General features: G+C 35.2%; 5 protein-coding genes across 8 annotated transcripts; 3 read left to right on the forward strand and 2 right to left on the reverse strand.

Annotated features, from left to right (window-relative positions):
* The first annotated feature begins 1387 nt into the window (after positions 1 to 1387).
* Positions 1388 to 2166, forward strand: LOC7489155 (early nodulin-like protein 1). The gene is made up of 2 exons (XM_002308672.4): positions 1388 to 1641; positions 1728 to 2166. Exons 1-2 carry the CDS (start codon positions 1458 to 1460, stop codon positions 2081 to 2083), a joined length of 540 nt encoding a protein of 179 aa, XP_002308708.1. The 5' UTR covers positions 1388 to 1457; the 3' UTR covers positions 2084 to 2166.
* LOC7489156 (uncharacterized) lies at positions 2110 to 4903 on the reverse strand. Of its 2 annotated transcripts, none has more exons than XM_052453847.1 (6): positions 4477 to 4903; positions 4310 to 4365; positions 3945 to 3999; positions 3566 to 3646; positions 3205 to 3477; positions 2110 to 2425 (listed from the first exon to the last, which is right to left on the reverse strand). In XM_052453847.1, the coding sequence occupies exons 1-5, from the start codon at positions 4682 to 4684 to the stop codon at positions 3239 to 3241; spliced, it is 639 nt and encodes a 212-aa protein (XP_052309807.1). In that variant the 5' UTR covers positions 4685 to 4903; the 3' UTR covers positions 2110 to 2425; positions 3205 to 3238. The 2 variants fall into 2 exon arrangements, with proteins under 2 accessions (XP_052309807.1, XP_024459182.1); XM_024603414.2 differs by having other exon boundaries at positions 3222 to 3477; positions 4477 to 4902.
* Positions 4904 to 5047: 144 nt separating this feature from the next.
* On the forward strand, positions 5048 to 9436 carry LOC7468691 (pentatricopeptide repeat-containing protein At4g31850, chloroplastic). 2 transcript variants are annotated; one of them, XM_052453846.1, is made up of 3 exons: positions 5048 to 5242; positions 5399 to 8823; positions 8981 to 9436. In XM_052453846.1, the coding sequence occupies exon 2, from the start codon at positions 5408 to 5410 to the stop codon at positions 8753 to 8755; it is 3348 nt and encodes a 1115-aa protein (XP_052309806.1). In that variant the 5' UTR covers positions 5048 to 5242; positions 5399 to 5407; the 3' UTR covers positions 8756 to 8823; positions 8981 to 9436. The 2 variants fall into 2 exon arrangements, with proteins under 2 accessions (XP_052309806.1, XP_024459180.2); XM_024603412.2 differs by having other exon boundaries at positions 5048 to 8870.
* A 1128-nt stretch (positions 9437 to 10564) lies between these two features.
* On the forward strand, positions 10565 to 12704 carry LOC7489157 (uncharacterized). The gene is made up of 3 exons (XM_002308674.4): positions 10565 to 11572; positions 11963 to 12033; positions 12138 to 12704. The coding sequence occupies exons 1-3, from the start codon at positions 11450 to 11452 to the stop codon at positions 12331 to 12333; spliced, it is 390 nt and encodes a 129-aa protein (XP_002308710.2). The 5' UTR covers positions 10565 to 11449; the 3' UTR covers positions 12334 to 12704.
* A 2320-nt stretch (positions 12705 to 15024) lies between these two features.
* Positions 15025 to 22115, reverse strand: LOC7468692 (probable protein phosphatase 2C 60). 2 transcript variants are annotated; one of them, XM_052453848.1, is made up of 11 exons: positions 21684 to 22115; positions 20707 to 20825; positions 19882 to 19945; positions 19195 to 19303; positions 18647 to 18800; positions 17386 to 17511; positions 17006 to 17129; positions 16541 to 16617; positions 16352 to 16404; positions 15732 to 15786; positions 15025 to 15435 (listed from the first exon to the last, which is right to left on the reverse strand). In XM_052453848.1, exons 2-11 carry the CDS (start codon positions 20821 to 20823, stop codon positions 15238 to 15240), a joined length of 1077 nt encoding a protein of 358 aa, XP_052309808.1. In that variant the 5' UTR covers positions 20824 to 20825; positions 21684 to 22115; the 3' UTR covers positions 15025 to 15237. The 2 variants fall into 2 exon arrangements, with proteins under 2 accessions (XP_052309808.1, XP_024459636.1); XM_024603868.2 differs by lacking the exon at positions 21684 to 22115 and adding an exon at positions 21447 to 21647.
* Between the last annotated feature and the right edge of the window lie 2631 nt (positions 22116 to 24746).

Genomic DNA, 24746 nt, shown 5'->3' on the forward strand with positions numbered 1-24746 from the left:
CAGCAGTACCAGTAGCCGCCTTGGCGACGTCACGAGCAGTGGCTTCAGGTTATTTCTTGGCATGCAACACATATCCAATAGCAGCAGTGATCACACGAACCCGGTAACTGCCATTGTAGTGGTGGTGAAGGGTCGTTTACACATTGATGGATTCATCTACCCCTGTTCCTTTTAACTTCTTCAGGACTCGACATCTTGTGGGTGTGCGTTTTACCTCCAGCTCCCGTTCCCTGGCTTTGATCTCCCAACCTTAAATAGCAAGACTTAAGGGTTAAAGAAAGCAATTTACAGTGTTGCCCCGTTTGACGTGAACGTTTGGTTCTTGAACACGTAGCAATTGCATCATTGCAGTCCAGACATGTGAAGCCCGGATTGGAGATTTTGCCCTTCGCATCATATTTATTGTGTGTTGTTAACGCGGAAGATATTTTTTTAATTGAAATTATATTAAAATAATTTTTTTTTTATATTAGTTTAATGAAATCATTCTAAAAAGCATTGCAGGTGAAAAATACTTGGAAAAGTGGGTTAAACTGTAAAAATAAACAAACTTTAAATTATAATTGAGGGGTTGACTTGAAAAATTGTTATCCAAAGTCTAATTCTTGTCAGATTTTAAGTTATTAGAAAAAGAACCATTGATGTGGTGAGATTTAGTTAATTTAATTGAGTTTTTAATGATTTAGTTAACCTAATTTAAATTGATCTAAATTTAACTAGAATAGTTCTAAAGAAATTTTTTTTTTTGAGAGATGCAGACTAATTTAGGTAATTTTATTAACTTTAATATGAGCGGGTTGATACCAAGCCCAACCCAATTAAGTGACAACTTGGGTTGGGGAGTTGAAACCAAGATATGGGCTTTAATGATATTGAGCTGTGTATAGATATAATTACATTTTTTGTTTTCTTGTTTTTATATATAAATTGAGTTAAAAAAGGAATAAAAAATCCAATATTCAAATATTAGTCGATTATATTAATTAAATATACTAATTGACTTCGCATTTTATAATAATTCAGTATAAAATAAGAAAATATAATTAATATAGAAAATAAACATGTTAGCTCTTCATTTTTAGTTTAATAACATAAAAATCTAATTGATTTGTATTTTTTTTGTGCATTGGATATTATTTTTCTTAGAAAAAATAGCACTAAAAAAAAATTACACCAAATTTATGTATACTTTTGATATACAAGAAAAAAAAATTTGTATAGATTTATGTGGATTTCCACTTCTTTTGACCGTTAATATTGTATCACCTTGTCACATCTTTTGAAAAACGTACAAAACGGCCTTGACCCACAATATCCCAGGAACCCTACATCAACGTGTTTTTCAATAACGGCTAGTTTTCATTTTCTCTTATAAATTCAGCAAATTGTGAGTTTCTCTCCAGAACCACCAACCACCCTCCGGTCTCTTTCTCAATCGTTCTAAGCTCTCAATATCAATGGCTTGCTTTCAAAGAGCTGTGGCATGTGCTTTGGTGCTGATGTCTTTATTTGTGGGTTTATCACAAGCTAAAGATTTGTTAGTCGGGGGCAAAACAGATGCATGGAAAATCCCATCTTCAGAGTCTGATTCGCTTAACAAATGGGCCGAAAAAGCTCGTTTTCTTGTTGGCGATTCTCTAGGTAAATCTCATTTTTTTAATCAAAATGTGCTGAAACATCATCTGGGTTTCAATTACTTCAATTTTCTAACTCTACTTTTTTGGCAGCGTGGAAGTATGATGGCCAGAAAGATTCAGTCTTGCAAGTGACCAAGGAGGCTTATGCTAGCTGCAACACTACAAGCCCTATTGAGGAATACAAGGATGGGAATACCAAGGTGAAGCTTGATAGATCAGGGCCATTCTACTTCATCAGTGGAGCTGAGGGTCATTGTGAGAAGGGACAGAAATTTGTTGTGTTGGTTCTGTCTCAAAAGCACAGACACACTGGAATCTCTCCAGCTCCTTCTCCAGCTGAGTTCGAGGGTGGCCCTGCTGTTGCTCCAACAAGCAGTGCTTATACCTTGAGAGGTGGCTTTTTGGTGGCTTTTGGGGTTTTGGTTTTGGGGTTAATTTTGATGTGAAAGATGATGTTCTTGGGTTTGGAGGGTTTTGATTTGTTCATTCATTTAATCATTTAATTATATGATAAAAGTCTTTACAACCACATCACCTCTCTCCCTAAATTTAAAAGCTGTCCTTCCCAATCCAAATTACAATGCGCGAGAAAAGTTGGCTATGCGCACTTACAGTATTGTGCTTTTTCCTCACCACGGAGGATAAGGGAACAAAAGTGTTAATGCTCTGGGAGGGTCTAGTGATGCTCTAGAATACCCCATCGTCATGATACACTGTTGACAATACCGGATTCATTCACAAAAATACGCCAGTTGATGCAAACACTGGCAGATCTCGTCTATGAAATCCTGTGAGGTAAGAAAGGGGGGATATGAGATTCAACAGTACAAGAACTGGGAATTCATGAAGTTCAAAAGCTTACTAAAAGGAAAGTTGATTTCGGTATATTAAACTGCAGGTTTAAAGGGGTTAAGAAGAAGGAAGACTAACAGAAATATTGGGATGCATGCATATTTGTGCAACTTCATTCAGCATTCACATCTATAGCTCTTCGCAATTATCTTAATTAGATTTTAGATACTTCAACCAGAGTTACAAAGCTTTTCCTTCATTGGCTGCACATGCCAAACAACTGTACATCCCACAGCCAACTTGTCCATTGCTTTTCATATAAACCCTACAAGTTAATAAGTTTTGAAAGACTTCAAAATAGCATATTAGCATGTTAAGATTTTATCTCGATACTCAAAATTCACTCTCTGTTTCCTTTTTACTGTTACAGATTATGCAGCATGTTTCCAAATTTAAGATAATAAATATTCGACATTGTTGGAGACAAAAGTATTTGTATTTCAACATACTCAAATGTCCTCAGGTACTATTTTGTTAGTTAAACCAAACAAGGTTATCTAGTTATATCAAGCAAAACGGTGGCCTAAAAAGATCCAAAGGAAAATTAAGACGACCATAGAATTGAGTTCAAATAAGATACCCCACATATACCAGCATCAACAACTAGAAAGTGAAAGAATTCCATACTTTTTCCACAACAGTAAGATCAAACAATAGAATAAGCAAAAAACAAACGAAACTTTTTAGATAAAAAGGAACTATTTTATGGATATACATGATCTTATGATGTACCTGGATATATTAGAAAATCAGTCCACAGGCAGGTTATCTTCAGATGATGAATCAGTTTTTATAAGAGGTCCCTTGAAACCATCTGTGCTGCCCCCAAAAAGCTCGCGTGCAGCTTTTTCAAGAAACTCTTGGGCAGCAGCTTGTACTGATTGCGTTTCAGATGTATCGCATTTTCTCTTCTTGCGGGTGCTCCTCTCTGTATACTTAATCTTGGGCCCTTCTCCTTTACTGATATTTCTCATGCTTTTCCGCTGTTCTGCAAACAGCAATATTTATTTTAAGAAAATATGAGATCACAAAGGAAAGAAAAATGCCAATGACAAAAAAAGTGATTGACGACTTACCGGGGGTAAGGTCAGGCAGTGAATGCTCAATGAAACGGGTTGCAGCCTGGTAATTTAAAGTAGTAGAACGGTGCAATGGTTCTTCAAGAACAAATTCAAATTTGATTAATCAATGAGAGATATGTGAAATAACTAGCATAAGCAAGGTCATTGCAGAATACAATTTTAAACAAGGCAACGGCTTTCCATCTAACTAAGCTTGGTGTAGTTTAGGAATTTAGACATTGCAATGACTTTCCATATAACCAAGCTCGTCGCAGTTTAAAAACTTGAACACGGCAACAACTTTCCATATATCTCAAGTGTATTTTCCTAGTCCTTCCCTAGCAATGACAGTTTGAGATTTGCATGCATCAACAACAGAAGGCAAAAGAAGTACCTTTACTTATATCTACAAACTGCTCTAGTTTGTCTTGATACAAGCTCAATCTCTCCTACAAATTACAAACCACCAAATTGCATATGTAAGGTAAAGCTCATGAACATTATCTTCAAGACATACATTAATAAACCAACACATTGAAGGAGAAAAAACAAAAAACTTCATAAAACATTAACCATAAAAACCGTTGATTTTAACCTCATAATCCAGACGCGAGAATCAAAAAAATTCAGACGCATCATACAGTACCCCTACCCTAATCCAAAAACCAAGTAAAATACACAGTAAACATCAAAACCAAACCACCCAGATGCCCAAATTAAAAACTCTAAGGAAAAATAATAGGGTGCAAGAACACATACAAGCTCTGTCTTGATAGGATGTTCATCTGGGTGAATTCCAGTAGTTCTCAATCTCACTGAAAAAAATCACAAAATTAAACAAAAACCAAATGAAAATCACCGAAAACAACATCAATAAGACTAAATTATTGGTAAAAAACTGGTCTTGATATACTGCTTATACATACATGCAAAGAGAGTAGAAGTGGCCTTAGCAAGCATAAAGAGAGATTGAGCCCTTTGAAGAGGTGGCATTTCATCAAGGACATCAGGGTTAGCAAGAGACAAGAATTCAAGCAAATGGGTCTCTACTTGTTTTACATTTGCTAAGGTTCTTTCCACTGCTTCCATGGCTGATTCTGGCACTACATCGCTATTGCTGCTGCTGCTTTCCATTTTAGCTTCTCTTAGACAAGAAAGACAGCAACTTTTCTTACAAAGATTCCTCTGTGTCACTGTTTGGTAAGGATTTTGAGAGGATTTTTGAGGCTAATGCTGTGTTGGTGTTTTTGGTGAGTTGGTGTCTAGGGCTTCTGAGGTGCACAGGGAGCGGTTTATGGCGGCAGTTAAGGTTAAAGTGATGATTCTGTTCGTGTTTGGTAATTCACACGTCACTGCTTTTTTACAGGATAGATTTACTTTTGTCAAGGTTTTGGGAGTAAACTATCCATTTAGTCCCTATAGTGTAATACAATTAACTCACTAGCCCTTATAGTTCTAGCAATTATATATTTAATGCACAAAGCTTTAACCCCTTGAGTTAAAAAAGAAGCAAATGGATGCACCACAAATTCCAAAAGAATATCTCAAAGAACAGAATCAATGACCACAGATATCTTACTCTGCAATCATGTAGTCTCTGTTCACCACATAACCCCTCAAATTCAAATATCCAAACAAGCCAAGCCAATCTCCACCATAGCCAATATCATCATCTAGGACCAGACCTGCCTGGTGAGTCTTAAGCTTCATTTTTATATCTCTCTAAACTTGTTTCTTTTTTACTCTCTCACTATCAATTCATCAAGAAACTATCATGCAAAACTGAACCCATTTTTTTTTTGTCTCTTGAGATTGTCACTCTTATGCTTAGTCTTTTGTCTCTTATAGCTTACTTCCATGGCTGTGTTAATACTTAGCTCTTCGAGTATGTGTTGTAGTTGTATCGATTATAGTATTGCTTTTAGTGAGCAGAATAGGTTGTCTGATTTCAGACATAAAAATGGGTCATTAGGAGGTGAAAAGTTTGGAACTTTGAGGGTTTTCCCGTTTGGGTCTAATGTAAATTGGAAGAAAAATAACAAAAAACAAGTGGCTTTTTGTGGGTTTGCATTGAAAAGCCAGAATGAGGAGCTGGTGGTGAATGGGAAGCCGAGAAAGGGGTCATCTTCTGATGAAGTTTTGGGAGTTCTTCACTCAATTTCAGACCCAATTCATGCTCTTTTTTACTTTAAATCAGTTGGTGAGTTGCCAAATGTTGTTCACACCACTGAAACCTGTAATCATATGCTTGAAATATTGAGGGTTCATAGGAGGGTGGAGGATATGGCTTTTGTGTTTGACTTGATGCAAAGGCAAATAATTAGGAGGAATGTGGATACTTATTTGATTATATTTAAGAGTCTTTTTATCAGGGGTGGCCTGAGGCAAGCACCGTCTGCCCTTGAAAAGATGAGGGAGGCAGGGTTTGTTTTGAATGCTTATTCATATAATGGGTTGATCCATTTTCTACTTCAGTCTGGATTTTGTAAGGAGGCGTTGGAGGTGTATAGAAGAATGGTCTCGGAAGGTCTTAAACCTAGCCTTAAGACGTTCTCTGCACTTATGGTAGCATCAGGGAAGAGAAGGAATATTAAAACTGTGATGGGTTTGCTGGAAGAGATGGAGAGTATGGGATTGAGGCCTAATATTTACACATACACCATTTGCATTAGAGTACTTGGGAGAGATGGGAAAATTGACGAAGCATATAGGATTATGAAGAGAATGGATGATGATGGATGCGGTCCTGATGTCGTCACTTACACAGTTCTCATTGATGCTCTTTGTACTGCCAGAAAGCTTGACGACGCTATGTGTTTGTTCACAAAAATGAAATCAAGCAGTCATAAACCTGATAAGGTAACCTATGTAACCTTGTTGGACAAGTTCAGCGATTGTGGACACTTGGACAAAGTGGAAAAAATTTGGACTGAAATGGAAGCTGATGGTTATGCTCCTGATGTGGTTACGTTTACCATACTTGTTAATGCCTTATGCAAAGCTGGTAGAATTAATGAAGCCTTTGATCTGTTGGATACCATGAGAAAGCAAGGGGTCTTACCAAATCTCCATACTTACAACACATTGATTTCTGGACTTTTGAGGGCAAACAGGTTAGATGATGCATTGGATCTTTTCAGTAATATGGAATCTCTGGGTGTTGAACCCACTGCTTATACATATATCCTTTTAATTGACTACCATGGAAAGTCTGGTCACCCTGGAAAAGCTCTCGAGACCTTTGAGAAGATGAAAGCTAGAGGAATTGCTCCTAACATTGTTGCTTGCAATGCATCTTTGTATAGTCTTGCTGAAATGGGAAGGCTTGGTGAAGCAAAAGCTATGTTTAACGAGCTTAAAAGTAGTGGGCTTGCTCCAGATTCAGTGACCTATAACATGATGATGAAATGCTATAGTAAGGTAGGGCAAGTGGATGAAGCCATCAAGTTACTATCTGAGATGTCAAAAGTTCAGTGTGAACCCGATGTAATCGTCATTAATTCTTTGATTGACACACTTTACAAGGCTGGCCGAGTGGAAGAGGCATGGCAAATGTTTTGCAGAATGGAGGAGATGAACCTTGCTCCTACAGTTGTGACCTACAACATATTACTAGCTGGATTAGGGAAAGAGGGTCAAATCCAAAAAGCTGTTCAGCTATTTGAGAGTATGAATGGGCATGGGTGTTCACCAAACACAATTACTTTCAATACACTCTTGGATTGCCTTTGCAAGAATGATGAGGTTGATTTGGCCCTGAAAATGTTCTACAAAATGACAACAATGAATTGCAGACCTGATGTTCTAACTTTCAACACAATCATTCATGGTTTTATTAAACAAAACCAAATTAAAAATGCAATCTGGCTCTTCCATCAGATGAAGAAATTGCTCAGACCTGATCATGTGACTTTGTGCACGCTCCTTCCTGGTGTTATAAAGAGTGGGCAGATAGAGGATGCTTTCAGGATCACTGAGGACTTTTTTTATCAGGTTGGATCTAACATAGACAGGTCATTTTGGGAAGATGTTATGGGAGGCATTTTGACTGAGGCTGGAACAGAAAAGGCCATTTTATTTGGTGAAAGATTGGTATGCCGTGCTATTTGCAAGGATGACTCTGTATTAATACCTATAATTAAGGTTTTGTGTAAGCATAAGAAAACCTCTGTTGCTCGAAATGTATTTGTGAAGTTCACAAAGGAACTGGGAGTGAAACCAACACTCAAAGTGTACAACTTGTTGATTGATGGGTTTCTAGAAGTTCATAATGTTGAAGTGGCCTGGAATCTTTTTGAGGAGATGAAGAGTGCTGGCTGTGCTCCAGATACATTCACCTACAATTCTTTAATTGATGCTCATGGGAAGTCTGGGAAGATCAATGAACTTTTTGATCTGTATGATGAAATGCTAACTAGGGGATGCAAGCCCAACACCATAACTTACAACATGGTCATCTCCAATCTAGTGAAATCTAATAGATTGGACAAGGCTATGGATTTGTATTACAATCTTGTTAGTGGTGATTTCTCTCCCACTCCTTGTACCTTTGGCCCCCTTATAGATGGACTTCTGAAGTCAGGGAGACTTGATGATGCACATGAAATGTTTGACGGGATGGTACACTATGGATGCAGGCCTAACAGTGCTATTTACAATATTCTTGTAAATGGTTATGGGAAATTGGGTCATGTGGATACTGCTTGCGAGTTCTTTAAAAGGATGGTCAAAGAAGGGATAAGACCAGACTTGAAGTCTTACACCATTCTTGTTGATATCCTATGCATCGCAGGGAGAGTGGATGATGCTTTGCACTACTTTGAGAAACTAAAGCAGGCTGGCCTAGATCCAGACTTGGTAGCTTATAACCTCATGATTAATGGGCTTGGACGATCACAAAGGACAGAAGAAGCTCTATCTCTTTTTCATGAAATGCAGAATAGAGGGATCGTGCCTGATCTTTACACTTACAATTCCTTGATACTCAATCTTGGGATTGTTGGAATGATAGAGGAAGCAGGGAAGATATATGAAGAACTACAATTTATAGGCCTTAAACCTAATGTGTTCACCTATAATGCTCTTATTCGTGGATACACCCTCTCTGGAAATTCTGAACTTGCCTATGGCATCTACAAGAAGATGATGGTTGGTGGTTGCGACCCCAATACTGGAACTTTTGCTCAGCTTCCTAATCAATCCTGACCCTTCAAAGATGCTCAACTGGTCATGCGTTCACTTGGCTGTTTATCTTTCCACTCAAGTTTTACTGGGTATTACTTCCATCTAAACTAATTCATGAATATCCCAAATCTAAAAGGTTTGGTTCTTTTCTGAAGCATCTCTACAATTTTGACCCCAAAACTCATCGTTGAAGTGTTAACGAATGCTTCCTTTATACTAAACAAGTTCCAACTTTGTTATCTGCAGGGAACTTTACCCTGACTTGATGGTTTTGTTGATGGTTATAAGCGCTTAAATTTTTCTCAAGATTTTGTGCATGCTGAGTAGCATATGTGCAAGCCTGGGCATTCCAAATTTACCTTAGCCATCCTTCATTGCAGATTCAGTGAAGTTTTCTTTTTGTAGAGAGATCAAGAGTACACGATTATATATTCAGGTTGCAACCCAGGTGCGTTCAAGGCCATCTAATCTGTTGTCCATGAAAACTGTGAATATTTAACCCCTACAACGATGCATTATGTAAAATCTTCAAATACATAGTACAGTGATTTTATTTGGTAAATGGCATAGTATTCTTGTATCAAGTTGAGCTGTTTGTACTCGCCATTCAGCATACAAGAAATTTTTGTAAGCTTTTCTGTATCTTGACATGCCTTATTTCGAATGAAAATTATGCATAAATAGGCAATGTACTTCATGATATTTCTTTTCTGGATCAACTACTCGACAATACAAACTAGAAAGACTCTTTCTTGAATATAAAGGAAGAGATTACTCGCTCATGGTTGGTGAAGATTATTATCTATCCCTCATGTTTAGCTATTGCAGGATGTCTTATTGTGCTTGTACAAGTCAAATAGAACAATTATAGGAGTTGAAGAGAAGAGACTACTTAACAACAATGCTGAAAATAAATAAAATTATTTAGTCTACTGATGATTTAACATGTAAAGGAGAAAATCGAAAGAGGGTATTGCTTGGTGTTGACATATTTGAAGCAGAGTGCTGCACCAGCGACAGTCACCGACGGAAATGCTCTTGAATATTTCAGGGTTGAGGGTTAACAAGGATCTCAGAGCTGAATTTACCACAGCTGAGATGGACACTTGTACATTTGTGCTTGTGATTTCCACCAAAAATGTTGTTTATTAGACCGTCTGGACTCTGGTGAGTCATTAACTCGAGACTTTTTTTGGGTTGACTTCATCAAACTTAGTTATCTTAATTAAAATTTGATTTGGTTGTTTTTTTTAAATAAAATTGTTTTTTTTTAAAATAAAATAAAATAATATGTTTTTAATTAGATTAATTTAATAATGAGTCATACTAAGTACAATAACCTCGCTATATAAAGCAACTCATTCATTTAAACCAAAACCTACAAAGAGAAAATCATTATTGAAATTCTATCCTTTATTTGAGCTGCATCTAAATACATTCTTCATGTCCCAAAATGAACTTCACCCAAAACTTTTATGGGCAAACTTTAAAAGTACCACCTTTTATGTTAATATCAATTTTACTCCAAATAAATTTTTATATCAATTTTATCCTCAAAAGATTTTAATTCCTTAATTAGAACCTTTTATGAGAATTCCTTAATAAAAAATGTTATTTCTAAAAAGATTACATCATTTTTTTTAAAAAAAAATAATAATTAAGATGCAAACTATAATCAAATATAGAAACAAATACTTAATTGAAAATCTTTGAAACTTGAAGGAGAAAATTGATATAAAAAATATATGGGAAAAGGAAACATTTTTTAGGTTTGTCAAAATAATTTAATATATATATATATATACACACCAAAAATTGGATGAGGGCGATTTGGTAATTTAAGTCATTGTCCTTGCCATGTCAAGCAGAACCATTCCAAGATCCTCCATGTAGCAAAACAGTAGCCATTGATCACCTGCCTGCACACACACACTCTCTACCATGCCCAGAAGAATCCTCCAAGACTACAATGACCACATCCTCCACCTCTCTATCACCTCTAAAATGGCCCAGCTGGACCAAAATTTCTACACAAAAACAAAATATATTCTTAAGGTAAAAAATGGAAGCAAAGAATTGTCATCCAATCACACCTCTCGAATTCTGTCTCCAAAACATCCAAAATGAAAAAAAGATTGTATCTTTTTCCATAAATGCCCTTTCTTGAACCCCATTTTCATAGCTCATGTTTAAGAGTTTCTTCTTTCCTACATGGGCTTTTTTGGTTTCTCATATATAGGAGTTTCCCAGAAGTAGAACTCAATTTACATGACTGGCTGGCTGTCTCCTTGTTGGAGTGATTTTCTTTGTTCTTTTTATATTGTTTTTGCTTCTCTCTAAATCTTTGCCCTTTATATGTTTCTCTCTCTAGGATGCGAAAACGTTGGTTTTCTTGTTTAAGTTGAATTGGGGTTTTGTTTTCTTTGCTTAATCACCAAGTTTTAGTGATTTTGAAGGAGAAGATGGAAAGGTTTTTTATAGGTTTTCATCAAGTTTGTGTCTTTATATTTTTTTCTTTATCAAAAGAGAATTTTTAAAAATAATATCCTTATTTCAACCGGATTTATTTCTTGTTTTGCTTTATTAAAGAGTGTTTATTGAATTTTGGGTTAAGAAATCTAAAGGGTTTCATTAGTTCTCACCAAATTTTGCTTTTCTATACCTTCTTGTCAAATATTTTTGGCTTAACTGCAAGAATTATAGTGGAGATACACAATGTCGAAGAATAATAAGAAAAGGGTTGCTGTGAATTCTCATCAATCTCAATTTGTTGATGAGGGAGCAATAAATAGAGTGAAATATCAAAACCTACTGGAGGATTTCTTGGAATTGCAAAAGGTCAGATTTTTTCTCTTTTAATTGAATTATTTATGTGTTATATTTTAATTTGAGAATCTTGTTTTTCAATTTTCATGTATTTATGGATACGTGCCTTTGTTAATGTTCTTGATGGTTTTGTTGAGGATTTTTATTTAGAAAATCATGCTTTGATTCGATATTTGATGAGGAAAAACAATGGAGTTTGAATAATTTGTTCTATGTTTTGGTTCTCAAGTTTGAGGCAAAAACTCCACCCGGCAAAAGCAAACATAGTTGTTTAACCCTTCAACTGACAGTTGGCTGCTTAGTTCTGGGGTCTTGTAATAAAAAGAATTGAAAAATTGAAATTGCTTAAGATGATGCATAATAGGTCATTCTGTTGACAGTTTTGTGCTGATTTTTGTTTAGGATTTTGTTTCAAAGAAGAGAAAATTGCGAACAGTTGAGCAGAAAAGAGAGATTCTTTCGGCTGAAGTTAGGTATGTTCTATGTATTCTTGAATTGTATGGATCACCATAGCTTCATAAAATGCTAGAATGGTATAATTCATTCCTGGATTGATCTTATCGTTCTTGATTTTTAGATTTTTAAGACAGCGGCATGAATTTTTTATGAAGATGCAATCGGGTAACCTGGTGCAAAGTCTTGTTCCAGAGAAAGATCCATGCATGGAAGATCTTGTTCCTAAGATATCTTCACCTGTAGAAGATCTAGTTCCTGGGAAATATTCATCTATGCCATATCAAGGGAAGTTTGTTGGGAAGCCATTGAGTGAATAACACCTAAGAACGGCTTAATCAAAGGCAAAAGCGTAGGGAAGAAGAAAATTTTATTGCAAGATCAGGTGACTTTGAACGTCTAACGTCTTTTAGCTATTGACTGGCTAGAGAATTATTCGTATATTCATCAGGATAGTCTTTTGATTTATCTTTTCGATTTTTGATATTGCAAAGTGCGAAGAGCAGTTTTGATGCATCTTGTACATCATTATAGTAAAGTTTACTATGGCTGATTATACTTCTTTGTTTTCAAGTTTCACAATATTTGTGCCTGTGGTGGTTCTTTCCTTCCTACAAGCCTTGAATGTGGACTCAGTAGATGATAATTTCTTCCCTCTCTAAATTATCAGTCCCATAAGGTTGTGTTTCAATAGCATCCCAGAATAATGTTTTTCCCGTAGTTACTCCCTTTGTTGCACATTTTATTGGCAGATAGTCGGTTGAGTAGTTTCACTGCCTACTTCACATTCTCACCTTGTGTTTCTCTTCCTTTGCCTCCACTGTCATCTCTGACTACTCCCTGTGTTGCCATGTCTTGGTTGCATTAACCTAATAGCACTACTAGATATAGAATTTCATTATAGACTCATCCCTTGACACCACCAACAATTATTCACATACACTCATTCCTTGACATCATCAACAATTATGAAACTCAAAAATGTATGTATCCGCCAACTTGTTTTCTTTGCTATATCCATAGTAGTGCCTGGTGTTGGTATTATTGCTGCAAGTCTGGAGTTTCATTATTTGAAGGATATAACCAGTATCTACGTTATTCAGCATCGCAGCAAGAAAAGCACGGTAGTAAGGATGCTGCTAAATAAGAATGAGCAACTGCTTGTGTTTCTGTACATCAACCGGAAAATCTTTCCTATGGGACTTCTAATTTACCTTTTCTTTTTAATCCGAAGGTTCAAGTGTTCAACAGGGGACTTAGATTACATAATGGACGTATCCCTCCCCCATATTTCAATTTTAACCACCAGGACTTCCTCTTGGAACGAAGACCTGATTTGTTTTAAGAGAAAACTACCAAATGACACAATCTCAACATGTAGATGACGACGACGACGACTTGGGGACTAATGACAATACAACCGAGGCTAGTAATGAAGCAATGTTGCCATCTTGTGTGTCAAAAACCGATAACAATGGCAATCCATTGTCATCAGTTTCTGACACATCTAGAAACTAAAATGTCTACATATGCTTCAACATTTAATGGTGTTAACTGAAAGAGGGTACTGTTAGCATATGTGAAGGATAGGGTTAAGCCAGGAGCGAGTGGTTTGCCCCCGTTGGCGAGAGAGTCATTGACAGCAATGCACTTGAATACATCAGGTCTGATGTCGATTGCAGAGCTGAATTGCTCACAATAGAAATGGATGTTAGAAACTTGCACCTTTGTATTTGTATAGGTAATTTCCACCAAGAAAGTTGGTAAACCACTTGGTTGGGATTGAACCTGGGCTTGTGCAATCACAATATCTCTATGTGAGCATCTGGACTGCCTAGCCCTTCCTGTCCCTACAAATATAGACAATTTTGAGATTAGGGCTTGCTTCTACCTAAGAGAAAATATAAAAAATGCAATTTTTTTCTTCATTACCATTGTTGAGAAGTCCTGAGGGTGTTTCCTGAACTAAATTGTGTCATCTTGTGTGCCTGCACCAAAATCACTTAATAAAATGAGTGATTAAAAAAAATGTGTTTTTTTATTTTTTAAAAAAGTTAGAACTCGATATAATAAAAAAAAATTGTTAATGGCATCAATAAATCAAGGGATGAAGGTCCCTTCACTAGAGCAAATTATCAATAATTAGAGAGTCAAGAGAAATTTGTGTGTTATAATCTCTCTTATGATTTAAACCCTAGATGATAACAAAGAGAAAATCCACTTAATCACCTGATTAAACCTTTAAAATCATAAAGAACAAAGTGGATTACTTGTCAACCTACATAGATTTTAGATTTGAACATACCTTCATGAGAAGAAACCAAGACCAAAAAAATTCCCAATGAGACCACAGACAAAACAGAAGTTGGCATCTTCATGTCCTCAGCACAGACAATTTAGGCAATAACTCAGACTAGACTTTGAATTTATATTTAGATGTTTTCAGAAAATGGAAAATATAGATTCTAAAATCATAACCATATTTTATTACATCTTGCAGATTATATTAACATAAATATAGCTAAGATTATCTTTAATGTACCTTTTTAGATAGTTTCTTGTAATAAACACCATGTGTTTAGGAATTTCTTGCCGTAATAAATTCTAAATTAAGTTTGTAATTGTAGCTATAAACTTTAGAGGCGTGGTTTTTGGTGCAGAATCAGAGTACGGCAAGGAGATGGTTCAGGGCATTAGCAGTCACCGGAATAAACGTAGACTAGCAGACTTCTTGCTATCTGTGCATAGAAATTTCTTTGTTTTTTTATTTCGACAATAAAAGGTATATATATCTTTTCTCGAGATGACAATAAAACCTATACTGAAAACCTGAATAACTTGAAGTCTGTTAAAAAATAAAATAGAAGGAAAAAACCTAGTTGATATTGTCAAAACTCGCTCTCGTCTTATATATATATATATAAACATTGTTCTTATCCTTTTAAAAAAATTTAAAGGTCAATCCGACCTGGATCTTATCCCAGCCCCAGCATTGGATTTTACATCTATACTTAAAACTTAAGAACACGTTGGTTTTATAAGCACGCATCAGAACATCAAACGATTGTTCTTAATGTTTCATCCATCCATGTTAAACCATCTACAAATATGAATCCAAGGACCTGGCTTCTCGAGAAAAAGCAGGACCCTCGTAATGTTTTTCCATCCGGAGGCTGGAAAATAGCATTTGAGACATTGTAAGGAGGTTATGTATCGTACTTCAGTTAACTTTCCACTGGTTTAGATTCAGCAACAGCAGGTTCAGATTGTGAGGATTGCTCGTCTGCGGAGGCAGTGGACCCGATAGGTTTCTTGAACTGTACCACGATCATGGTCATATTGTCACATCCCTCGCCACCTATTATTGATGGCGCCAAACACCTATCAAGGACTCTCTCACACACTGCAGAGAGCTTGTTTTCCTGCATTATTGAAGTTTCCGTCAGACTTTTGACACGTATAACTTAGCAAATGTAGATCGAAGAACATAATTCAGAGAGTAAAATTGACTAGAATCAACAAGATCTTCTTTTTTTCATTTTTTCCTCCAAGTGAATGGTAGATTGATACTGATCTTATATCACATAAGCTCTCTACCCAAATAGTTCAGCGAGGTCTAACTTCAGAATGACATAAATGGGGAGATGAATAAAAAGCTAAAACCGAATATTTCAAAACCATGCTCGTCAAACGTAACAAGAGGTCCAAAACCACATACCACTTGAAGTTGTTCATGAATAAAATCTACTAGTTGCTGGCTTGACATGCAATCCCTGAAACAAGAAAAGTGACCAATTATCCGCTTGAAATTAATTATTCATGAAGTTGCTACCAATAGTTCTACAAAATGAATAAAATTTGATTATCAGCAGAGTTCCCAGGCCTATCCATGTGATCTACGGATTCATGTAAAGTGAACAAAAGATTCAAATGCAGTCTTTGACAATTTTTGAAACTTCAGGGTTGTTAAAGTGTTATCTTCCAAGTCATGGAAGCACAATGAACAAGCGCCAATCATCCACACACCACAATCAATGATTTTATGTCACTAAACATTGCAGACTGATTTGTACCCTAATTCGAATAGAACAGTGTTCACTAATTTGCAAGTTCTTCTCAGGTATATATGTGGCCAACAGCTATGGCTAAACCTCACTTTATATGTTCCATTGAGTTTCCTTCAATTAAACTACCAAAGCCTGCCCTCCTGGTTTTTTTAGGTATTGCATTTTCATTACTAAGATCCATGCATGTTTTATTTCTTTTGGAAAGAGAATCAGCACATCATGAAACAACCTTCTAAGGTACTAACTACAAAAGGTAACATTAGACGTATACCATATTCCATCACATGCCAGCACAAGAAAGTCATCATCATCACAGAGCTCGACCTGATGCAGGAATAGAATAAGGTCCAAAGAGGGAGGAAAAAAATAAAACCATACTTCAAAAAGAATGATAAGCAAGGTTTATCTCGAAGAGCAAATTGTTTGAATGAAAACATTGCAGAAAGAAGAATAAGCATACAATGTTTATATCTGGATTGGCTGTCACAATTTGCTTTTCAACAGGCAAAAACTTATTCTGCTTGAATTCCACATCACCTGCATTACAAAAGAAAAAATGAAAATTGAAAGAAGATACCTCTCTCGCATATAAATGCAAGCAAGAGGGCGGGCACACTCATTAAGATGCATACCATGTTATATGTGTGCATCAACAAATACTAGCATGGACATGAATACAAAGATACAGGTGTCAGTGGGAGTGGTAGTGAGTGCGCACATGGATGGGTGGGTGCAAACATGCTTTTGTAAGTGCAATGCATACTCATTGCTTTTCAGTATGGAAAACAAAAAAGTTTTAGCCTTGTGCTCGGCACCTAATCACTTCTCATGAGGAAATCCAGACGCAGTAAGCCCAGAGATTGAGTATAAAAGCCACACTCAGAATAAGGGACTGAGATCAGGAGTTCACAGGAATGTTAGGTACCTATAGCCCTCGCAAGATTTAAACTGCCATTGACCCGTCCTGCATGTATGAAACCACCAGCTTTTAAAATCCTTTCTTTCTCAGCCTCAAGATCAGGTTTGTGATCTCTAGACAAATTGTATGCCTGCATCAAAAAGAGCAATGTTTATCGAAATATTTATACAAGGTTTTGTCCATATCAACAATATACCTTTATGTCCATTTATCAGGATACTATCCCCATCACATTAATACTTGAGAGAAAAGGTGAATTGATGATTAGCTGAGGCAGAAGTAAAGTCGCAAGATTTTTTAACAATTCCAAAAAACCCTCCCCTACAAACAACCTTTAGTCTTCAGGGAAAAAATCAAACCATCATTTCTAGTTAACTGAAAAATACCTGGCCCTTTCTAGATATCACACATCGAGAATCACCAGCATTCGCAACAATGAGTTGATTGTTTCTAATAATCCCAACACAGGCTGTGCAACCAGAAGTTGGTCCAGAGAAGTTAGAGTGAGGACCCTAATCACCATGTTAAGAATAAAATGAGTTCTTAACCATTATTATTGAATGATACAGAGAAATACAGAAAGATTCATTGTTGCAGTATGCATGGTTAATGGCCAATGTGTTTAAAACATGATATTGGCTAGGCAAATTTTTAATCAATATTATGACCTTTGGACTCAACTAAGTCTGAGCAAGCAACCTAAGATCCCGATCAGAATAAATGTTAAAATTTTAACGTTGTAGAACATGATAGTAAAGACAAAATCACGTTTTTTTTTTCCTGAAAACAGAAAACCCCAGATAGCTAAATAACATAAGAATAATTTAATGGTCTAATAAATTGCATATCATCAACAAAATATTTGGATGAAGACCTCATGTGGTAATTATCTACTCATTCATAAGTAATAATGATCCAACCATTTTCTCAGATTCATCTTGGCTGACAAACCAAATGCATATGGACATCAAAGGGAAATAAACGACAGTGTATTATACAGTCTCGAAGCAAGTTGTACCAAATGAATTCAAAAGGGTGTACGCATGCACACACAGTATGTGTTGTGAAAATAACTGGGAAAAATGAACGACAGTGTGTATTATACAGTCTCGAAGCAAGTTGTACCAAATGAATTCAAAAGGGTGTACGCATGCACACACAGTATGTGTTGTGATAATAACTGGGAAAAATGAGTGCAACACTGCTGCATTTAAAAATGAAAATACAGCTAAGTCGGGGAATCCTGATCCCTGTGTTCAAGAACTTTGATGCTGACAGCTGTAACCACTCACATATCAGGTCTTTAACCATCATTTTCCAAGGAATGACTAATGGTAATTGGTTTCTTAATGAATTATCATTAACCTTTGGTTTAAAAAGAACTAAGAATGTTCAAAAAACTTTACTAATTCTGTCAACTGATTCCAATCTGAATATGAACTCTTAAGCACAAATAGAAGGATAAACTACAACGCATGAGTAACACTTGAGTTTGAACTTCCAGATTTCACAGGAACAACCACTACTTGGGTGGTTGACCTCTATAATCCAAAGAACCAAACCTAGAAGCATAACTTAAATTAACATAGTTGGAGACTATTATACTAAGGCAATAGCTGCAGTGTATTCCATTTGTGTATAAAATACCTCTTCAAAGGCCCAATCATCAAGTTGTTCATTGCTATCACCACACCTTGGAGACCATATCAACCCTTCTATCATGCCAGTAAACTTGTTTATTTTATCACCCAAAGATGCCAATTCCCTCCAACCTCTCTGGCCACACATCATCTCGTCCATTCTGCATGAGATGCATAAAATGAAATCATGAGCAAGCACCTATGATTATTTGCAATATCCTTTTAAATAAAAAGAGGGCATTTACAGAACTATAAATCCTAAAATAACCAAACGTCCATGCAAAGGGACAAATTTTCCAAGTACAAAAAAATATAAAGCAATAGAGAGAAGAAACTAACATTAAGAAAATTGTATCAAAATACTAATAAGATATATTATTGATATGACTAGTTTATAATTACTAAGGCTCAAAACTCATGCATAGACGGTGGAGAATAACATCAGATCATAATAAACCACTGTGGCAACATTATTACGTCCGCACCTTACTGTGCACTTCAAATTAGTCTTCAAGAGGGAGAAAGAAAAAACTCCTAGTAATTAAATCAAGTAACCTGAAAAATGCTTTCTGGACAGAAGTTCCAATATCTCCTGCTGCATATGCTTCATTCTTGAGAACCTGCTGATGGAGAAACTTGGCACAGAATTTCGCAACTACTTTACCTGTAAGTTACTGGATTAATATGAGTGACAATGACCTAAACGTCAATTATACTAACACACTGACCTAGGTACAAGCAGAGCATACAAGGACGCATTTAGAATTGAAAAACCACCCATATGAGATAAGCATCGTTGACAATAAAAAGGGAATTTTTTGGCAGATAATTTTATTGCATAACCCCCACAGCCATTGTCTACTGGATGCATATTTCCATCACAAATAACCAGACTCCACTAAGTCTCATGTCTGAACAAGTTGAGTTTGGATACATGGATTCTTTTCCCACAATCATCATTAGCAGATTGCAAACTTAAAATGAGTAATAAACAAAAACTTAAGTCTGAAAAAAGAATAAGCAAAATAATATTAAGATTTTAAAATGGTCAGAGACTAATATTCTGTTCACTGGAATTGAACATTGCTAATACAACTTTGATTTTGTTCATTTAAGGGCATAACCAGAAATCAACCCAAAAAACAATGAAATCGGACTTGGTGAAGATTCAGGAAAAGCACATTTTAGTTAAGCAATGATCACGTACCATATTCACATGTACCTGAAACTTGCAGTTCTTACCTCCATGGCCATCATAAACACCAAAGAATGAAGTGGTAGCATCCAAATCGGTTATTGCAGCATGCTAAAACACAAATAATAATAACCACGTAACTGACATCATATCCATGATGTAAAAAATAAACTCAACTATACAGCACATGTAATAATATATGCTATGAAGTTGGCTAGCATGCAAGAGAAGAGCACTATGACAATATTTTGGAATACAAACAGACAATAATGACACCTTAAAAATGAGATGATATGCCGATACTAAACGAGTTTTTTGTGGCAATGATCAAATGTCTGTGGAATCGGTGCCAAGAAAAATAGAAAAGGTAAGAGGAGGAGAATATAGTCTATGACTAGAGAAGAGAGGAGTTTGTTTTGCAGAAGATGCCTTTGGAAGTGAGGAGCAAGTACTGTTTCACAAAACTTTCTCTAGATACATTTCCAAGAACATTAAAGAAATTCCATTTTTTTATGATCATATTTTCCCCCCACTTCTACAGGAAAAAAGGTAGGAAAATTTAAATGGATTCTAGATAATTTGGCACCAAAGAACCTATAACACAACACTTTTTTTAAGAGCTGTAATTAGTTACTTCCTCAAACTTTGAAAAAATACATCACATATTGTATTTGCATTCCAGTAGGATGAATTCCTGCCTAACCAAATTTATCATTAGTACTATCCTGTTACAAAATCTTTAAGACACCCCCACATAATGTCATCAGTATATTCATATGTTGTATTAATCAATGGGCAATTAAAGCATCAAGGTTGTTGGTAACAAGATTTAAAAACCTAGCATATTCACATAGATCAAATGCTGGACTCACCGCATCTTCCATGGTTGCACGCCAACCTTGCATAGATGATAAACCGTATCTAAGCCTACCATTCTGGCCATCCTCTGAGAATTTCTCCGTCTTCGGAGAACTGAGGTATATCCCCATCACTATCCAAAATCAAAGAGCAAGTATTTACGAGTAAGTAAAAACACAAGAAAAAATTGGACACAACAACTCCAGCCAACAAAAAAAGCAAACTACAACGTCAACTACAAGCTCCTATATGCACTTTATTCTAGCCTTAATGCTTTCTTCAGTTACCAAGAATCTGAAAATTTAGATTGTGACGCTTAAAACTAGCAAAACCCTCCGAAAAGATCAAGCCATTTTTCAAAAAAATCTTTCAGATGAAGATAATTGTCAAACTTGTTTCTATTCCTAATTCATCACAGTGCACCAGATCAAAGATGAAGTCATTAACTGATCAAAACAAATTCAAACCATTAACAAACAAGCAGCATGAAAAGAAATTAGGTTTCACTCAAAAAATGTCCAATCTTTAAAAAGAATTAAAGCCATAATTAATGTCCATGTAAAAACAACTGCTAGTAAAGATCCTAGATGAGCTCAAGTAAGCCAAGTACAAAAATCCAACAGCAAATTTGAAATGCAGTAACTGAATAAAAAAAGATTCAGATCAATGAATATAACAGAACAGAACAAAATAAAATATACATTGAAAATAGCAACATTAGAGATATGCTAAAATAAAGAAAGATACAGCATACCCGGATAGTAATTTGGACCACAGCAGTTAAAAAACATGAACTTTCCATAAAAAGAAGCCTAATTTAAAAAATAGCAAACAACCAGACTCCTCTTTTCTTGGGGTCAATCACATTAAAAGATATCAACAACACAACATAGCAGAAAGGCCCGGATACCAATTTCAGATATCACAACATGGCAGCAAAAAAATTTACATGGGAAATCAAGAAAGATCAAAACTTTAAACTGCTATGTACCTGGTTGTGAGAGAAAGAGATCAGAAGCAAAGAAACAGACCAAGAGAAAAAGGGAAACAGAAATGGAATCCAAAATATCTATAAATGAACTCCCTTTTCAAAACTAAGAAAGAACCATCAGAAGTTTCAAAGAATCTCAGAGAAAAAACACAAGAATTTAAGTGACACCAACAGGAATTCAAGAATGAAAGAGACAGACAAGGAATTGATAAGAAGGAGAGAAAAAGGTGAAGCCTTTGTCGAGGAAGATGTTTTTTTCTGAGTTGTTGAGTGAAAATGGAAAAAGAAGATAACCGCTGATGGGGTATCCTTTTGTTTTTCTATCTAGTCACCGTTTCTCCTCTCCCTCTTGACTTCTCTCCCTGTATACTTCAATGCAAAGATCAAATTTTTGGAATTGTGTCTTCCATTAAATTTGAAAATTATTTGTAAGAGATGGATGATTTTAATGTGTTAATATTGAAGATATTATTAAAAAAAAATCTCAAATATCTCAGATTGTTTAACTGTTTACAGTTTGTACTGTTGAGTTTTATAAGTCTTGGCTTCATGTGATACGGTATCTAATTATATATACTTTAATTAATCTAACAATTAAAGGGATTTTATTTTGTAATTTAATTCAAAGATTCTTGAATCATTGAGCCAGCATTATACCTTAATCATCTCAACAATCAAGATCACGGGAGGTCTGGAATTATTATTTATCATTTATTATTCAAACTCAATCTCCATTATCATGTGGGGAAGATCTTGCAAGGGATGCATGTTCTCCTACAAATTTACTCCATCCGTGACAATTCTAAATCAATTTGTCTCCCGACATGAAGCATGAATTTACCAAGTTGCATGTTCGATAGAATCCTGTAATATTATTTTCTATTTAGCAACACGATGACATTTTGCTAGAAAAAATATTAAAAATGATATTTTATTGCGGTGCAACCTCCATACATCGTTTTATAGTGAGTTTAAGAGCCAAACTTTTACATCTATATAGTATATTTAAAAAGAAAATCAAATACCTACGATCAATCAAATTAAAGTTTCTACGTGAACCCAAGCAAAGATGCTTTCATTGATTGAATTGGACATAGGAAAATAGAAGGAAGGTGCCTCTTGTCAAGGTGGGAAAGCAATTCCAGCTTGAAAGAGACAAACATGTCCATGACAAAAGAGACAACACTGGGCTGCCGTTTCGTGGTGGTTTGAATTACGGTACGAAAATTGCCAATAATTTGGCTCTTATGATGAAGAAGAAGTCCATGATGTGGCCAGCCAATCACGGTGGTGTGATTTTTGTGACTTTTCTTTGTATTTTTTTTTTTAAAAAAAAAAAGTTCAGCAAATTTTATTACTTTTTTCTCTGATCAGCTGATTTTCCAATCCACTTTCGCATTTTTCTCCATTGGCCCATCGAAGAATATTCTCACCTGTTAATGGGCCAACTTTCTTCTCTCATGATTGAGTGAGTTCATGGTGATTTTTGCACCCCTCGAATTATTTTCAACATTTTTATCAAATCTTTGACCATTTTAACAGATTGATTTGGTTTCTCGGTAAGCAGTTGATCTGGGAACTAGTCCAAGCAAGATTTAGCATTAAACTGTTTAGGAAGTTAAATTCATCAATTTTAAATAATTCAACAAATCAACTCGTGCTCGAGGAACTCAAACAATAATTTTTATTAAAAATAATATTATTTTAGTTTTTTTTAGCAAAAATTAAAAAATAAACTATGATAAACCCACCGATTCGAAGATTGATATACCTAATATATTATTTAAGTTATAAATTAAACCGAGTTTAGAATTACAGTTGCATATAACTAGTTGGAAATGAAAAGTAGAAACAAATAAAAAAGAGGTGAAAAGAAGAGAGTAAAGAAAGGATAAAGTACTAAGTAAGCTATGGGGGGAAGCTGAAGCACAAAGGTAGTGATAAAGTAATTAACAAATAAAAAGAAAAGTCTACTGGCTAGATTGCTGCCCTTAGAAGGCACTAGTGTCACTTCCATTGCAAGTTCTCTATAATTTTATTTTATTTTGTTTTGTTTTTGTTAATCTTGGTATTGTATCATGAGTACTTTTTTAAAATATTTTTTATTTAAAAATATATTTAAATATTTTAAAGGTTTTTTTAATATTAACACATTAAAACCTTCAAAAAATTACTAAAAAATATTAATTAGATATTTTTTTAAACCAAATATACTCTTAAAATACATACAAACACAGTTTTAATTGTAAAAACAAGCAGTTTATTAAGCTTATCAACTCCAAGGTTGTGTTGTGCATTTATTTTGTCCATACTTTTCTCAAAGAGAAGATTGTTAAAGATTTCAATTACTAAACCTAATTTATGTCAAGTTTCATTTATATCTTGACTTGTTGACTTATCAAACCCGGAGAGACCCGAATATAACTCTAAACATTTTTTTTTTTTATCTAAAACAACAAATGTGGTTTTAATTTTTTTTAATTGTTCATAACAACTTTTTTAATGGTTTAATTGTGTTTTTAAAAATATGTAAATTCTTAAAAATTTTAAATTAATATTTTTTTAGTATTTTTGAATTATTTTGATGTTTAGATATTAAAAATAAATTTAAAAAATAAAAAATATATTTTTAATATATTTTAAATAAAAAATACTTTAAAAAACAAAAAGCTTTGAAAAAATAAATATGCTAGCTACCTGTTTGTATCTATGCCAGACTTTTCAAAACGCTCAGAAACACCGCCATGTTACTTCGAACCCAGGCATTCGAGGTCTGTGACCTTGAACTCTTCCCATGTTAATGATTCCTGTCTCTTTTACCGCAATCAGTGCTGATCAAGTCGTCATAAATGGCTGGCTAGACTGTGTCCTACACCTCTCCCACTTGCCCCTTACCCTTAATTAGCTCCTGCTGCCTGCAATTAATAATAGCCCCCTTGAAGGATTTCTGCTGTAGCTTCAACAGTATACGCATTATTTTCTGCAGTATACAGAACCCTTTTAGCATACAAACTGATCATCATTTCTAACCATTTACGAAAAAATAATGGCTGAAGTTGTGCT

This window comes from Populus trichocarpa, chromosome 6 (assembly GCF_000002775.5).
Source record: "Populus trichocarpa isolate Nisqually-1 chromosome 6, P.trichocarpa_v4.1, whole genome shotgun sequence".
NCBI lineage: Eukaryota > Viridiplantae > Streptophyta > Magnoliopsida > Malpighiales > Salicaceae > Populus > Populus trichocarpa.